At 37.3% G+C, this 17,651-nt stretch overlaps 1 protein-coding gene across 2 annotated transcripts in view; it reads left to right on the top strand.

Annotated features, from left to right (window-relative positions):
- The window catches only part of LOC149234623 (pyruvate dehydrogenase E1 component subunit beta-1, mitochondrial-like), a 75,230-nt gene that overhangs the window by 20,786 nt on the left and 36,793 nt on the right, over positions 1-17,651 (top strand). For both annotated transcript variants that reach the window (XM_089371890.1, XM_089371889.1), the window contains 4 exons: positions 16,420-16,500; positions 16,625-16,651; positions 16,789-16,851; positions 16,976-17,062. In XM_089371890.1, the coding sequence (XP_089228016.1) occupies positions 16,420-16,500; positions 16,625-16,651; positions 16,789-16,851; positions 16,976-17,062 (258 nt within the window). The remainder of the gene's footprint in view (positions 1-16,419; positions 16,501-16,624; positions 16,652-16,788; positions 16,852-16,975; positions 17,063-17,651) is intronic.

The raw sequence follows: 17,651 nt of genomic DNA, 5'->3' as shown, positions 1-17,651 counted from the left end.
TTCTTGGATCTATTTTTTTTGCAATGGGCCTGGATTAGTTGTGTAGGGATTTTAGGCCTATCACAGTAACAAATCTCAACATTTTGGTGCAGTTATTGATGTTTCCATTTTCTTTAAGGAACACCACTAAAATTAGCTGGAACACTCGTTAACAAAATTTCGGCACGAGAAATAAATAATTTCCCATCTCTATGCACTAAAACACATTTAAAGTTGGCATTTTGTCGAAATTGTCATTTGCAAGAATGTTATGTTCGGAACAATTGAAAGGACATGAGCAATTTAATATTGTTTTCTTTGGGAGTAGATTAGTAAGGTTCTGACATTGCAAATTAGATTGTTCACAGTTGCAACTACCATATTGCCATTGAATATTGACTTGCACATTAGTTTCTAATGCACACTGTCGGAATACATGCACATTACCTGTTTATAGCAGGATGCACATTGTTTAGGAGGATGGCTATTTATAGCTGTTTCTATTTTTAGTATGCCTATTTTTAGCAGGTCTTGCCATGTCAGATGACATGTGGTAGTGACCAGCCAGTGACTAGGGAGTGACATGGCACCTTGAGTGCACTTCTTTCGCCTCTTACACAAGTTTTCGCTTCCCTTCCTATTCATGGAGATAACCTGATCCATTTACCTTATCCTCTTATCCTTTTATTCTTGGAAACCTTATCTTCTGATATGTAGTCCTATTTTTGGAATTTAGTTTTATTTCTAGAGTTAGGAGTTGCATTTGTGAGTTCTTTCTTAAGTTCTCACTTTTTTTTATGGCTGATCCTATCCTTAGTCAACTCTATCACAACTCTATTTTTGGGTCTAGTTAATTGGAACTAATGGATGTGTTGCTTTTTGCTTCTTGTGCATGCATAAGAAACCCCATCCTAATGCAAATTTTGATACTCTCTTCTAGAGAGTGTTATAAATATGTACTCACTCATGGCATTAGATGTAATAACATGAATTCGAGTTGATCTCTTTGGTCTCTCAGTATATTTTAGCTCTCATCCCTATTGTGTCTAGTTGAATTAGTCTCCTTTTTTTTTGTTCTTCTTCTTCTTTCTAATTTGTCAAAAGCTTGCAAGTACTTTTAATGCTTTTTTTTTTTTCACAATAATTTTTTCTCCTTTCTAATTTGTCAAAAGCTTGCAAGTACTTTTAATGCCTTTTTTTTTTCACAACTAAATTATTGTGTGCTTGTGATCAAAATTTAACATGTTATTGGAGCTTTTATGATATCAAGGATTCAAAAATTTAACATGGTATTGGAGAATAGGAGGAGCTTGTAGGAAGCACATACTCCGTACCACATGTGACATTGGATTGAAGCGCACACAGAGAATGGAGCATCCCACCATATCGGTGATCTTTCCTCCATTTAACTACCTTGAGTGGAAGACCACGATCGTACTTCTACTAAGAAGTAAGGATCATTCCAGGTTGTATACCTTTTCTCATTTTGTTATATCACTGCATAGCAGTGACGTATAGCATCGATGCCTTTGTATTAGTTCAGTCCGTACAAAAAATTGCAGAGATTTCATGCAATTTCCAAGGTTCACTTTCATTTTTTATTTTTCCTAGATGATGACGGCCATCACTCTGAACTCTGTTGCATACCTTTTCTCATTTTGTTATATCACTGCATAGCAGTGACGTATAGCATCGATGCCTTTGTATTAGTTCAGTCCGTACAAAAAATTGCAGAGATTTCATGCAATTTCCAAGGTTCACTTTCATTTTTTATTTTTCCTAGATGATGACGGCCATCACTCTGAACTCTGTTGCATACCTTTTCTCATTTTGTTATATCACTGCATAGCAGTGACGTATAGCATCGATGCCTTTGTATTAGTTCAGTCCGTACAAAAAATTGCAGAGATTTCAAGCAATTTCCAAGGTTCACTTTCATTTTTTATTTTTCCTAGATGATGACGGTAGGAGCGCCGTCGCATCAGGGCTACAAAGCCCGATGCGGCGGCCATCACACTGAACTCTGTTGCAGCACTTATTATTGTGTACTGGTTTTCAAAATTTTTGTCCTTTATTTAATTTATTGGGATGTACTGACCACATTAGCTGGTAGTAGTACTCTGGATACGGATTCATGGGATGACCACCTGGAGAGAAAAAATCGATACAAAGATGCCCATAAAATGTTTGTAATTGATAGGGCTGCAATCAACCGCGCACAAGGACCCACTACAATATACCTCCCGATATGTTGTTTGCCTGATGGCCTTGGCATTCTGACCTCATAAATTGCAAAGCTCAATATCAGATCTTTGTGAGGTTGAATATCAATTACAGACATCTCATTCTAATGAATTCCCAAATTAAATGCGAATCTAAAACCAGGAAAAGATATTAAGATGTTCAGTCTGCAAAGTTATTAGAATTGCTCTCGTGTTGGATTTATAAAAGAAGTGAATGAATAATTGGCAGTTATTAAGTGCAGAGTCCGGATCGAATACAGATACAGGAAATAAGGAGACATTGGCCTTTGTCGGTTTTGTCTTGCTGAAGGAACGGGCCGTGATTAGTAAATCATTGTGCCGATTCCATACCATGGAAATCTTTTGGCACCCAGCCTGTGATCACGTGGTTTTAATTACCCGGAATTTTAGTGACCTTTGGATGATTGATACCCACATTTAAATCTTCGAATTAAATTAACTTTATTGAACATTTAGAAATCTCTGTACTAAGGGCTTGTTTTTCGATGGTCACGATAGTATCGATTACTGCGGGGAAGATATTGTGTTCTGTTGAATGGTATTTAACTTTTAAGTCCGTGTCAAAGATTATATTTTCCAGAGTTTTGACCTTTGTGTTATTAAAAATAAGGAGACATTGGCCGTTGTCGGTTTTGTTTTGCTGAAGGAACTGGCCATGATTATTAAATCGTTGTGCCGATTCTATACCATGGAAATCTTTTGGCACCCAGCCTGTGATCACGTGGTTTTAATTACCCGGAATTTTAGTGACCTTTGGATTGATACCCACATTTAAATCTTCGAATTAAATTAAACTTTATTGAAGATTAAGAAATCTCTGTACTAGGGGCTTGTTTTTTGATGGTCACGATAGTATCCATTACTGCGGGGAAGATATTGTGTTCTGTTTAATGGTATTTAACTTTTAAGTCCGTGTCGAAGATTATATATTCCAGAGTTTTGACCTTTGTGTTATTAAAAGAATCTAATATTAAAATAAATAAAATTGATTTTTTAATTAAAATTATATTTTAAATTTCATTTATTTATTTTTCAGTTAAATAAATTATTGGTAATATACAATTTTTTAATATAATCTTTTTAAAATATAAAAAATAAAATTAAAATACTTAATATAGGATTTTATGAAATGTTATTTAATCTTTTTTACATGTTATTGTTCATTTTTATTTATTAAAAAATAAAATAAAATAAGACAAGATAATGTTACTTCATATATGATGATGATGATTAACGTCCACTAAGACCAATGTGGTCTATTGGACCTCAAGAAAAGAGAGTCTAATTGTCATTCTTCAAAATCTTGTTTCTGTGATCAAAGAGCAGGGAAATAAGTGTTCCAAGATTGCTATAGTTGGGCTGGATTAATAAGTCAAGAAGATTGGAGGTGTGGTTGATGATAGGGAATTGAGAGCAGATGTGGGCAAGAGCCAGGTAGTCTAAAAGGAAGTGCTTTTCATCTTCCACCTTCTTAGTATCACAAATCTGACAGATTCTATTGTCCCAGGGAGTCTTGGGAGTAGACCACCCCGGTCTCACTTCGAAGCTCATGAGAGTTAGTTCTAATCCTAGCGATGTTCATTTTCTTCTTAGTGCTAGTCAACATAGAGAGATAATTCTGGTTATCAAGGGTGGGGTTGATCACCTCCTTATAGTACCTTAGCTTCCTTTTACCCTTTAGCTCTTTAGCATCCCACATCTTGTCCTTAAAGTTAGAGGTAATAGTATCTTTGATACTATCCTTGCTTCCCTTGATGCTATATATATTGTTTCTATTTTAATATTTTTATGAAAACAATATTTTTATATTAAGTATAAAATTTACGTCATAAAGAGACCCACTTAGCCCACTTAGTATGTTATTATAATTCTTATTTACTTCTTCACTTTTTTATTCAATTTAATATTTTTTTGTTATTATAATTTTGTTATTTACTTTTTCAGTTTTTCTATTCAATTTATTTATTTATTTTTAATTTTTATATCTCATTTAGAATTTATTTACTATTTAAATTTTTAAATTTAATAGAAATAAACCTTTTTGTAACATATTTATTTCTTAATTATAATTTTTTTTAATAAAAAATATCAATTAATTTAGAAAAAATGTATCATTTGAAAAAATAAATTTAACTAAAAATAATAATAATAATAACAAGAGCCAAGTGGTGGCAATGCCACTTCTTTTACATTTTCTACATGTAGCTTACATGCGGAAAATACATTTATAGTAAAAAACAAAAGCAGTGAATAAAGAAATAAATAAACCATAAAACATATGATGTTTAATATTTTAAAATTATTTTTATAAATTTTAAAACTTTTTTCTTGGAATATTAAAAAAATATTCAATATAGGTTCGTATAAATTTTCAATTAAGCTTTTTTATTTCAAATAATTTCATGTTGGCACATATCATTTCAACCAAATAAACTAAAAGCTTTTTGCACACAATTCATGTATGCATATATTCAGTGACATACATTCCACCAGGTGGCTCTGGTTCTTAAATCTAATTCAGTGACAGACTTGGCCTCAACCCTAGTTGTATTAGTCAAAGGACAGACTTGTATTATAGCATTGTACTGGGGTTTGTAAAGGGCCATGATTCGTGGTACGGGAGCTCTAATGTTTTCTTATTGAAGGACTAATAAGGAACATGTTTGGGCCATAAATACTGTGTACTGTTGTTGATCTCATTGCTGTTATATTCTGTTGTGCAAAGTTGTTTGTGGTTGGGCTTCTTCAGTATGTTTATGTTTCTAGCAAAGGCATAGGCCAGATCTGGGGTGTGTGGAAATTCCAACAGTAATACCATGAATTCGAGTTGATCTCTTTGGTTTGTCAATTTATTCTCTCTCCTGTCTCTAGTTGAATTAATCTCTTATTTTCTCTCTTCTTTCTAATTTTTCTCAAGCTTGCAAGTAGTATTACTATTATTGCTTCTTTTTCAGAACTAGATTCTAACATGGAATCTTTTATATCATAATAATCTAACATGGTATTAGTGCTTTTATGATACCTTAGATTTGAAAATCTAACATGGTATCAAAGCTTTTATGATATCAAAGATTAAAAAATCTAACACAAATCGACAGATAGGGAGAAGAATTTGTGCAATCACATATCATGTTGGTCAAAATTCTCATATGATTTTGGTCATATTGGTTAGAGAGTTGTTTTAAGTTATTTTTTCTTATATTTAAGAGCCCTAAAAATTCATGGTTTCAATTTTTTTTCACAAAACCAAGCAGGTGTCATGGCTGCATGGTTCACTTGGTAAAATTGGGTCCTCAAGTTTAATCCTTTTCTTCCAGAAAAAAATTGATAGAGATTTGACTACTTTAGAAGGTAAACCAATTAAAGATTGGGTTGACAGATTAACCGACCATTATAAAGGACTTTTTGCTTAAGGTGTTTTACTTTTGTCCCTTGTAGCCATTATGTATGTAAAAGTCTCGAGGCTTTGAATTTTTGGGTTGCATTGTAGTTTTTGTGTGGTGATTTTTCTTAAGAATCCTTGTAAATGAGAAGACGTCATGTTCTTTCTCTTCTCACTCATTTTCGCCACTTTTATTGCATTCAAAGGTCATACAATATGTGAGACCTTTGGGTAGGCATACCCCTTTATTCCATGCACTTACTAAGAGATTTGATTACAGTAACTAAAGGCACCCAATAGCTTCATGTTATCTAGATGGATATATTAGTCCTCTTCATTGAAGAATATCCAAGTTTATTGAAACCTATGTGGAAGATGCCCCTCCATAAGTTTCCTTGCCTATGCTGTGGGCTATGAACAACAGTTAATTTTAGGTAACAATGGTATGTTCTATGCTTAAGAGCAATTTTACTTCAATTTCTTTATTAGCCCAATATCAATATCCAGTTTAGCAATCACATCAACATGATAGTAAAATGTATGTAGATAGAACATAAACATAAACAGTAGAAGACAAGCCATGACAAAAGGACACAAGATGTGGCAACAGCTAGGGACAAACCCCAATGTGGGGAAACCCGTGATCAATTCTTCTTATATTCTTCAATAGTTCAGCAGAGAGAGAGAGATAGTACAATTTACAAATCTGATAATTTATGACAGCAGTAGAAAGGCTCTAACCAGAAAAGTCAACGCTGATCAAACGGGGCAGAATTCTCCTCTAATAAGCTTGATCAAACCCAATCAACTTTGGCCTCCAACAGCAAGCATAATCAGCCCAAAACAGTCCGAAAATGTCCAGTCAAAAACTGATCAACGAAAGTCAAACTGTGGCTAGCCCTAGGGCAGTCAACACTAGTCAAATGAGAGGTCAGATTGCCTCGATTTCAGTGCCCAGATCTGCGGCCTTCTAGGACAGAGATACCTCACCCAAACCACAGTCAAAACAGGTCAATGCTAGAGGTCAATGCAGTCAAACAACAATCCTGTAGCTTGGTCAATGTTGGTCAACGCAGTCAACAAAATCCGTCCTTCCTTCGCACGTGTGAGAGACAACTGCCCAGATATGCATACCCAATCAGATGAGGAGAGAGAGATGTGTGAAGATGAGATGATGATAAAATGACTTGAGGTCTCCTCCTTTTATATGCAACGTTGAGGATGAGTTGGGGGTTTGAATACCTGTTTTGCTTGCTGGCCAACCTTGACAATTTGTCCATAATATAAATAAATTCATATCTTCATTTGTAGATGTCGGAATCAGATGATCTTTAGATCAATCCCACACCTCTTGGAGAGAGGAATATCCAAGAAAAATATAGCTGTCATAAATAAGATGACCCATGTGGAGTTTGGCCCTAGTTGCTAATTTTAACACTCCCTCTCAACTAGGGAAAACTCCATCTGCCAATCTATACTATCTCTACCATCAATGCACTACTCTGCTCTGCTGAACTATGAAGAAGAAGAAGTGATCGAGAATGTATCATACCATTCTCAACTGACCCAAGTTAGCCCCAGATAAAAGAGTGTCTCATACCACTCTTACTGACCCAAAGTCAGTTCCAATCAAAAGAGAGTGTCTCATACCACTCGTACTGACTTGAAGTCAGTTCCAATTGATCCCAAATCAATATCGGTCATCCTAGCATCGGGAGTACGGTAGTACACGATGCGTCCATCGGTAGTACTATGGTCCCTATCCTCATTTCCCTACTCATTGGCCAGATGAGAAGTACTTTCCATGAATCCCAGATTGCATGGGTAGGATGTCTCAGCAGGAGAAGGATGAACCACTCATCCTGCCTACATGTCGCTAAGGGGTATCACAGGGGAAGGCTGGACCACTTACCCTGTACACATCAAACAACTAGGGGAAGGCTGAACCACTCACCTTATGGTTGCTCATTGCTCCAGGAAGTACCCCAAGCCCCCCGGAGCTCCCAGAGCTCAATGTCCATATCATACAGGACCCTCATAAGAGGGTCTCTCCACGACTCCAAGTCGTTCTCGGAAGGCTAAGAACTTGACCTTCCCTAGGGGCTTTGTCAGAATATTGACGACCTGCTCATCAATCCCAATGTGATGGAGCCTTATTGCTCCTCGTTGTACCATATCTCGGATAAAGTGGTACCTGATATCTATATGCTTGGAGCGATCATGAAACACGAGATTCTCTGATAATCGGATCCCACTCTGGTTGTCGCAGAGGATCACGGTGGTATCCAACACATGTCCAAACAACTCACTGAAGAGCTTCCTCAACCAGACAACTTCACAGGAGGCCATACTAGCAGCTATGTATTCGGCCTCAGTGGTGCTCAAGGCAACCGATTTCTGCTTCCTGCTCATCCAGGATATCGAAGCAGAACCCAAAGAAAAACAACACCCAGAAGTGCTCTTGCGATCCACCACACTGCTGGCCCAATCAACATCAAGAATAACCATGCAACCTCACATCTCCGGCAATGTATCTCAGTCCATGAGTGATTGTGCCCCGAAGATATCTCAGAAGATTCTTGTCACCAATCCAATGTATATGATGAAGCTAAACCATATATTTGCTCAACGTGTTAACTGCAAAGCATATGTCCGGACGAGAGTTCACCAAGAACATCAATGCTCCTATGAGTTGACGATACTCAGAAGCATTTCTCAGTTTAGGTCCGACAACACTACCACATAACTTCTTAAAGTTCAGTTCCATCGGGGTAGTCATAGGCTTGCAGTTCACCATCTCAAATCTTTCCAATATCTTCACAACATATTTTCCTTGAGATAGGAAATTTTTCCTGGCGTTTGCCAGACCTCCAACCCTAGGAAGTAGTGCATCAGTCTTAGGTCCTTCATCTTAAATTCAGAAGCCAACTCCCTCTTACATTTGTGAATGAGAGGGTCTGCACTTGTCAGAAAGAGGTCGTCCACATAAATTACCAGTATGAGAGGTTTATCATCTTCAACCTTAAAGTAAAGGTTCAGATCGGCTTCACTTCTAGTGAATCTCAACTTCAAGCCATAGAGTGCTTTCTTCAACTTGCATAGATGAGATTCCCGGTCATGAACCTCAAACCCCTCAGGTTGTTCCACATAGACTTCCTCTTTGATCGAACCATGCAAGAAAGCAGTCTTGGCATCCATCTGATGTAGGTTCCATCCTTGCGAGGCAACAAGGGCTATGATTGAGCGGATGGTGGTGTATTGGGCAACAGGTGCAAATATCTCATCGTAATCTACACCTTCCTTTTGAGAGAAGCCTCGAGGAACAAAGCGAGCCTTGAACTTTTCTGCACTTCCATCAGCTCCATGCTTGATTTTGTAGAGCCACTTAGAGGTGACAACCGATTTGTCTTGGGGTTTAGGAACCACATCGGAGACATCATTATTCATAATTGACTCGTATTCTTCATTTATAATATCCTTCTATACTTGTTGCTTCACAGCTTCTTCGAATGATGAAGGTTCATTTTGAATGATAGTGCTCATGACAGTCGAGTATCCTTAATACCTGTTCCGCTTCTTGCTTTCACGGAAAGCCCCCCTTGGTGCAATATGTCTCTCGGCATCTTCGAGAGTCTCCCTAAAGCCATGAGGGTCTCCTCTTGGAGGAGGAAGGCTCATGAGGAGGAGGATCTATAGGATCCATAGGTTCATCAACATCAGGCATCGATTTGTCCTCTTTTTCACCCTATTTTCTGATGACAACTTCTTTGTCCTTCCTTGGGATAGGAAGGTTGTTGATCTGCTGAGAGCCATATCTTGCTGAGAGCCATGACTTATCTCAACTTCCCTTTGACCAGCCACATAAATTCTATAACCCTTAGAATTTTCACTAGCCCACAAAGATTCGTTTCTTCCCTGATGCACACCTAATTTGCTTCTTTTTTCTTTCGGCACATGAAAATATATGGGACTTCCAAAAATTCTAAAATGAGAGACATCGGGTTCTTAACCAGTGAACATTTCTTCAGGAGTTTTGGAGTCCAATTCTTGATGAGGGCACTAGTTTTGAACGTACACGATGATATTTGCAGCTTCAGCCCATAGGAACTTCTGAAGCCCTTGATCATGAAGCATGGCACAAACATCTTCTACAATAGTACGATTCTTCCTTTCAGACACACCTTTCTGCTCAGGACTGTATGGTGTTGTAGTCGCCCTCTTAATGCCAGTGTCTCTGCAATAATCATGGAATTCATTTGATTCGTACTCAGTCCCATTATGAGTCCTCAATATCTTGATTCTCTTTTCGGATTGATTTTTGATCATGGCTTTGAAGTGACAGAACCATGTGAACACTTCATCCTTCTTTTCCAAGAAATAGATTCAGGTCTTGCGAGAATAGTCATCCGTAAAGGTGAGATAATATAAGTATCCTCTCAAAGAGTTTACAGGCATCATATCAGATATGTTGGAGTGGATCAATTTCAATATATCTGTGGTCTTGCTATTACTTGAGGGGAATGGTCCCCTTGTAAGTTTTCCTTCGACACATCTCGAACATACACCTTCATGCTCTACTTTGAACTCGGGCATACCTGTCATCATCTGTCTTACATCGGGTAGAGCCTTATAATGAAGATGGGCAAACCTCCAGTGCCATAGTTCAGATTGTAGAGATGTGTTTCAAGACATGGCTCCCAATGGACTTCCTCCAACTTGATATAAAGTGTCAACCCTGAACCCAAGAGTAAAAGCATCTTTAAAATTCCTTTTCCAAACACGTACCTTTCCATCGATGAATGCCACCTCGTATCCTTTGTCTTCCATTGCCGAAATGAACACCAGGTTCTTCTTGAGATCAGGTACATATGGAACTTCTTGTAAATGAATCGTATTACCTTGATTCAATTGAAGGGTAACATTCCCTACTCCCTTCACAGGATAGGTGGCATCGTCTCCAAGGATAATCTAAATGTTTGTCTCCTTCTCTATCAGATTATAGAGAGCTTCCTTGTATCCGGTGAAGTGCCTTGAGGCACCACTATCAATTAGCCAATTCCCCAAAGTGTCCGGTGGAGAGGTGGTGGAGAGGTAGTGGAGAGGGCCGATATAAGATAGTACTCCTTTTTCTTATTGTTAACAACATTTAATTCTTCATAGCTGGAGTTCCTTGCTTTCTTGGAGGGTTGACCATTTCCTTGATGTCCTGTATTCCTTTTTCTTTTGCCATTGTACCTGCCATTCCTTTGATTGTTGTGGTTGAAGTTGCCCCTAGAATGATTGTGATCATCATCATGTGATTTGTCCCTTCTATTTGGACACTCCCTTGCATAGTGGCCAAACTTATTGCAAACAAAGCACTTGCCCTTCCTTCCAACCTTGGATCCAGGCTTTCCATTGAAATGACCTTTAAACCCTGCATTATTTCTCCTTTTGGCATGAGCGGAGAAAGCAGTGGGGTTGCTTTTATTAGAAGGCGTTTCTTGCTCCACCATTCTTATTTCTTCTTGAATACATCTTGACATCAATTCTTCAAACCTTGGAATTCAATCATTATTGAGAATAATGGTTCTAAATATATACCATTCGAGTGGGAGTCCTCCAAGGGTTGTGATAGTAAGTTCCCTGCCAAGAATAACCTCTCCAATCGAAAGTAGATCGTTTTTGATCTCAGTGATCCTTAAGAAGTAGGATTGAATATCCTCGTCCTTGCCCTTCTTAATATCCTTCAACTTATTTTTGAGAAATAAAATTTGATTAGCATCATTAACCTTGAACATGCTGACGAACCTGTCGTAGATCTCCTTGGAGGTGTTCAAATCAGAGATGTAGGCCACCAGGCGCTTGTTAATGGAATCTCTGATAATCTTCTTCGCTTTGACTTCAGCCCTATTTTATTTACTATTTAGCCTTCGCTGCAGTCGGTGCATTTGAAGGAGGTTCAGGGATTTTACCCTTCATATAATCCAACACTTTTTGTTCTTCCAAGGTCAAATCAAGAGACATCTTCCATCCATGATAGTCAGATTTTTCACGGAGCTTGTCTTCAGCTGGGAAGTGGGATGAGGAACCCATTGAGCCTTTTGTCCTTGTCCAACTGTCTTTGGTGATTGCTCTTTCACTATTGCTTGGGCTTTGTCTTCACCTCAGCTCTGATTCCATGTGAATTTTAGGTAACAATGGTATGTTCTATGCTTAAGAGCAATTTTACTTCAATTTCTTTATTAGCCCAATATCAATATCCAGTTTAGCAATCACATCAACATGATAGTAAAATGCAGATAGAACATAAACATAAACAGTAGAAGCAACGTTGAGGATGAGTTGGGGATTTGAATACCTGTTTTGCTTGCTGGCCAAACTTGACAATTTGTCCATAATATAAATAAATTCATATCTTCATTTGTACATTTTAGAATCGGATGATCTTTAGGTCAATCCTACAACTCTCAGAGAGAGGAATCCAAGAAAATTATCCGCTGTCATAAATAAGATGACCCATGTGGAGTTTGGCCCTAGTTGCCAATTTTAACAACATATCAGAGTATGGTTACGAGAAAACCAGTATCATTCAAACCTTTTAAGCAGTTAGTCCAGAACTCCTACTTGATTGCCAACTCACCAAGTTACGTTGGAGGGATTGGCCCATGTTCCAATTTGTCTCTACCCAAAAATTACGCACCTATTGAAGAGAATATTGTCATAAACTCTAGCTCTGACAACAAAGTGGAAGCAACCCTTGTTATTGCCATTGAATCGACAACAAATTGAGTGGGTGTTCTAGTTCATGTAGAGGATGAGACATCAATAGTTGTCTTCCAAAACTCTTATAATTGTTTTCAGTGCACATTTCATAGTAGTCGGCATGATTGATGAGCTGGGAATTGTTCTACTGATATGGAATCTAGCCATTTGACACTACTAATTCAGATTGTTTACTTGACTTATTCATTCCATGGTTTTAGAAGCAGCTTTCCTGTTTCACCAGTTGGGAGTCAGTCTAGTATCCCTATATGTGACCTTGGCTTATCGATGGCTTTCTTTAATGTAAGCATCAAGGGAAAAGCTTTTCAAACTGGTGTGGTATGTTATGATCCTATCTAGTGATGTTATGTACCTCGATGATTATATCTAATTAAGTTGATAGGTAGGTGGCTATTGAATGTAACCCATTACGCTAAATAATATATTATGGCCAAGTCATTTAATAAGGGCCATTAGTGGTTATGACTAGGGTCAGGATATAAGTCTAAAAATATGGAGGGAAGCTTATATTGAGGCATTGGGTATTGTGTGTCATATTTTTGGCACTATTGGGAGGTTGCCTCCTTGAAGGTTTAGGAGAGTTTCCCCCCTCTAGTGGGGTGGATGATAGAGTTCTTTTGGCATAGAATTGTGTTGGTGTTCTTGTTACTGTTATGCACTGAGGATCTTAATGTTCTTTTTCTAGGCTTTTCCCATTTCTTTTGTTTCTCATGAAGTCTACACAAGTTTGACTGCCCTTGTTGGACCATAGCTGTACCTATTTTAGGAAACTTGTTTCCTACTGTTTTCAGTTACTCATTTTCAATACTTGAGGATGCATGGATATATATTTTCTAATGCATTTATTTGTTCATGAATACAGAGGGCCATCCAGATTACCTTATATTCTGGATTAGTTTCCCATTGGGTAATAGTAAATACAGCTCCCAAGGTTTTGAGGCATGCAAATAGTTAGTCTATCCCTCCCTTCTTTTATGGTTGGAGTAAACAATTTACAGCTGGGCGAGATGTAGTTGAAAGGTGTCTGTAGCTTAAGCCTTAAACCCAACGTTTAAATTCTTTCAACCACAAAAGGTCAAGGTCAATGATCGAATTTCTCACTGTCTTTGTTATTGACTTTCAACAAGGATTGGTGAGCTCTTTAACATTGTAGCTTAGGATGGTGATCATTGGAAGCTTTCTCCAAGTCTATCCTACCATTGTATACTGGCCAAGCACTTAGTGCAGTAAACTTTGGGTGGAGCTTATCACTTTTGAACAACAAACTGTCTAACGTGCCATGGCCATCTGTAGTCCTTGTAGGTCTGTTCATCTCCCTTAGGAAACTGGATTTTGAATCCTCAGGAAACATACGTCTTCTTGTTACATGATTTATAGGAGGTGGATCTCTTACAGTCATGGTTTCTTTACTCTTAGAAGCAGTGGCCACTGACACTGCTGTTGTCACTTGTTTGACCCTAAGTTGCACTGAAACGGATACGGGAATGGATACGGATACGGGGTTTGAAACAGATACGACAAATTTTCAAAATATGAGGATACGATACGGCAAGGAAACGGCATGCATATATATATATATATATATATATATATATATATATATATATATATATTACCATTCATCTTTTAGAATCTAGAATCTAGAATCTATATCTAAAAATGCATAGTCATCATCATGAATTCAACATAAACAAATCATCATCATCAATTCAGCATAAAAATTGTCATCATCATTAGTGATTATTATAACATTCAACATATTATCATCATCATTAATAATGTAATCAGAAATGCAACAACGTTTGTGCTTTCGGGTCCAACTCCTTCAAAGAATGTGTCATGCATGGCAGATGATATCTATCTTCCTTGCATGACAATTAAAAGGCCCATGGGATCATTGGGATATTCCATCAAGACCTATCTGAACATTTCAATCTTCTCAATGTCAGCTTGGTCTTGTGACTATATGCAGGCACAAGATTGGCTAAAGGAAGATTTGTTATATAGGAGGGATTTATAAAATCAAAAGCAAAATCAATGACAATTAACAAAACCTTAACCAAAATGAAAATTAATCGCTCAAATAAATCTCTTTACGAAGACATTCATCAAACTCTTTTATTTGCATTTTTGAACATCTATCTTTTTCTTAGTAAGAATTTTTGATAAATATATGGAGTGTTGTTGTTTCTAAAGATTTAGAAAAGATTTTATGAGACTCTGTTTATAGTGAGTTTATTTGCAAATCTGATTTCTTCATTTTTATTATGTATTTACGGCTATGCAAATTTTCAAGCTTTTTAACATTTTAAGGGTGGATTCTGATCACAATTTTCGTGGATCCGTTTTACCGGAAGCAGATCCAAAAAAATTTAAATCCCTTGGAAACGTATCCAATTCCAAATCTAAAGTTTCCGATTTTTTGAAACGGCACAAAAACGTTTTTACAGTGTTTCGGACAAGAATCGTATGCGTTTATGTATCGGAAACGGGGATCCTCGTTTTTGGGAAATTCTTCAGGAGTTTCCGGTAACTTAGGTTTGACCCTTTGACTGTGCTTGGTTCTTGAATTCTTTGGAGCTTGTGGTTTGCTTGGGCCTGCAGAAGAGCCTCCCCTGCTAATTTTCATTGGGGTCTTTTATCTTCGCCGTTATCTTTCTTCCTTTGCATCTTATCTGTCTTCTGTCCTCAGCCATTAGGGGTGGAGCATAGGCTCTGGTTCCTAGGTTTTGTTTTAAACAGGGCACAGTAATCAATATGTGAGATCTATCATGTCATTTGAAGCAGGCATTTGGATTGTAGAGATAAACCACTTTATGCGTCTTTAATCAGATCCACATTATATTACAATTTCCTCTCCAAGCTCTTTTAATAAATCCGATTTTTTATGCAAGCTCTCGCCCGTGGTCTTGAGCAATATGGCTTAACAACTGCAGAGTAAATAAATTTACTGAGTTTGACAGTCAGTTATGGCAAAAAATGTCTACAAGTACATAGACATCTTTGGAATTCTACCCAGCCAGGACATTGACACTACAATATACCAAAAAGTGTCAGGTTCTCAGCTCTGGCATACTGCCAGGCCTTCTTGCAGAACTGGGTCCACAAAAAGGAATGTGCTTGACTGACAAGGCAATTTCAGAAGTAAATGATAACAAAACGTTTAGAAAGGTTTCTGGAGGTTTTAGCCTGCCAACCCTAAACGTCCCAAGGCACAGAACCATTTTCTCAGAACTACTATGGGGTTTGTTTGTTGGGGGTGGGGTGAGCTTACTGACACAATAGGCAATTAAAGTATGATTTCTGATACCATGTATCACTTGCTCAATATTTGAGTGTTCCAAACAGAATTACATTCAAGAGGCTTGCCTTGTTGTAAACTTTGGGCACAAAATTCTGGGTTCTCTTCCTTGGCAGTAATACCTTGATTGACCAGTTTTACTTCCAGGACAGGAGCATTATGACATGTGGTATGATTCTCTATGATTCCTGAATCTTAATTATATCTATGAGAAACAAGGGCATGCGTTTCCAGTGTCCACATGGCAGTCAGTACAAAGTTGATAAAGAGTACATGCACAATTATTGCAGATTGACCTTACCATAATCGTATAGAATCCCAAGACCCTTCTTACCCTTAAACAATTTAATGTTTCTCACCTGGACTAAGTAGTGTTTAAAATTCCTGGTTTTAATTTGTGACTTCCCGAGGCTTTTGATATTTATCTTGGAGTATCATTTGATGTTAATCGGCTGTTGTGATTAAAGGGTCAATGCTGTGAGGCTTGCAATTCTTATATTCTGCTTCTAGTGAACATTTTATTGGTAGATAGCTACTTTTCTGTATGATAATTTTCAGAAATTTACTTGGGATTAATACTGGATCTAACCCTTGTTATAAGTAAATCCTTCCGAGTTTGTGTCTCTTTTATTTTTTTGGTTTTTTCAGATAACTGATGGCCCTGATGATTATGAAGTTTTTATACAAAAGTATTATGTTTTTTATTATAATTGAATATTTGTGTGCAGATAACTGTGAGGGATGCTCTTAACTCAGCTATTGATGAAGAAATGTCTGCAGATCCAAAAGTCTTTTTAATGGGAGAGGAGGTTTGTGCTGTTCTTATGGGATTTAGAATTTTATACATAAGCCTCGGGAGCTCTGATTTGTAGAATTTTGTGCATCTTATTTTCTGTATGTTCCTACTGATGTTACTCAGTGTATCTCTACCAGGTTGGTGAATACCAAGGAGCATATAAGGTAACTGATTTTTGGAGTATGAATCAGATGAAATTTAAAGCCTATAAATAGTTAAAATCCTGTTTGCCATGGCTGCAAGCGGTTTAAACTATGAGAATTTCAGACCATTTTTTAACAATATCTGGATTTCCCTTCAGATATCAAAAGGCCTTTTGCAGAAGTTTGGACCTGACAGGGTTCTAGACACCCCAATCACTGAGGTGTGTGAAGTTGAAGAAACAAAATGTGCCAATCTAAAAGTTGACAAAAGCCTTTTTATGTGTTCATCCTTTATGATTCATATATCTTGGCAAATTTATGTTTGTATCTATGCTGCTATGGCAGGCGGGTTTTACTGGAATTGCTGTGGGCGCAGCATACTATGGGCTACGACCAATTGTGGAGTTCATGACCTTCAATTTTGCCATGCAGGTTACTATTTTTGTTCCTATTTTTTTTTTGTTGGTTTCAATTGCTATTGAGTCTCCACTCTCACGTTACTTTTTAATTCCAGGTTTATTTGGTTCTCTTTCATTATGTTGGAATCTTGCAAGATCTTAGAGTTGTTTCTACTCATACTCTAAATTCACACATAACTGCATCAACCTATATGAAAGCTTTTTTTATTGTTTTCGAGCAACTTTATGATTTATGTACATGAAATGTGTAGCATATCTTCATTTTTGGTGCATAGTTAAAAATTAAACCTTTTCAGTTATGATACAGAAATTACAAAAATAGTATAATTCTGTAAACTTAGACGGGCACCACAACAGCCTGGAGTCTACCATTTCTTTGGCTCGTTCAGGATAGCTCTTCAGAAGTTGGTCGCTATTTGTTCCTTCGTGTCTGCAGTGTAGGTGACACTGCATATTTGGCATTTTGAAGACAGATACACGATGTTGTCCATTGCAGACACAGATAAATGCAATGGATGATGGACAGCATTTTGTAATTGCTTATAGATGAATTGGCCAAGCACTAATATTTTGACAGTTGTCTAATCAGTGAGACCAGATCG

The sequence above is a fragment of the Pinus tabuliformis genome, chromosome 8 (assembly GCF_031772625.1).
Source record: "Pinus tabuliformis cultivar Carrire ecotype Pingquan chromosome 8, CPIR1, whole genome shotgun sequence".
NCBI classification, from domain to species: Eukaryota; Viridiplantae; Streptophyta; class Pinopsida; order Pinales; family Pinaceae; genus Pinus; species Pinus tabuliformis.
Note: the sequence above shows the minus strand (reverse complement) of the source record. Positions and strands in the feature narration are given on the sequence as shown.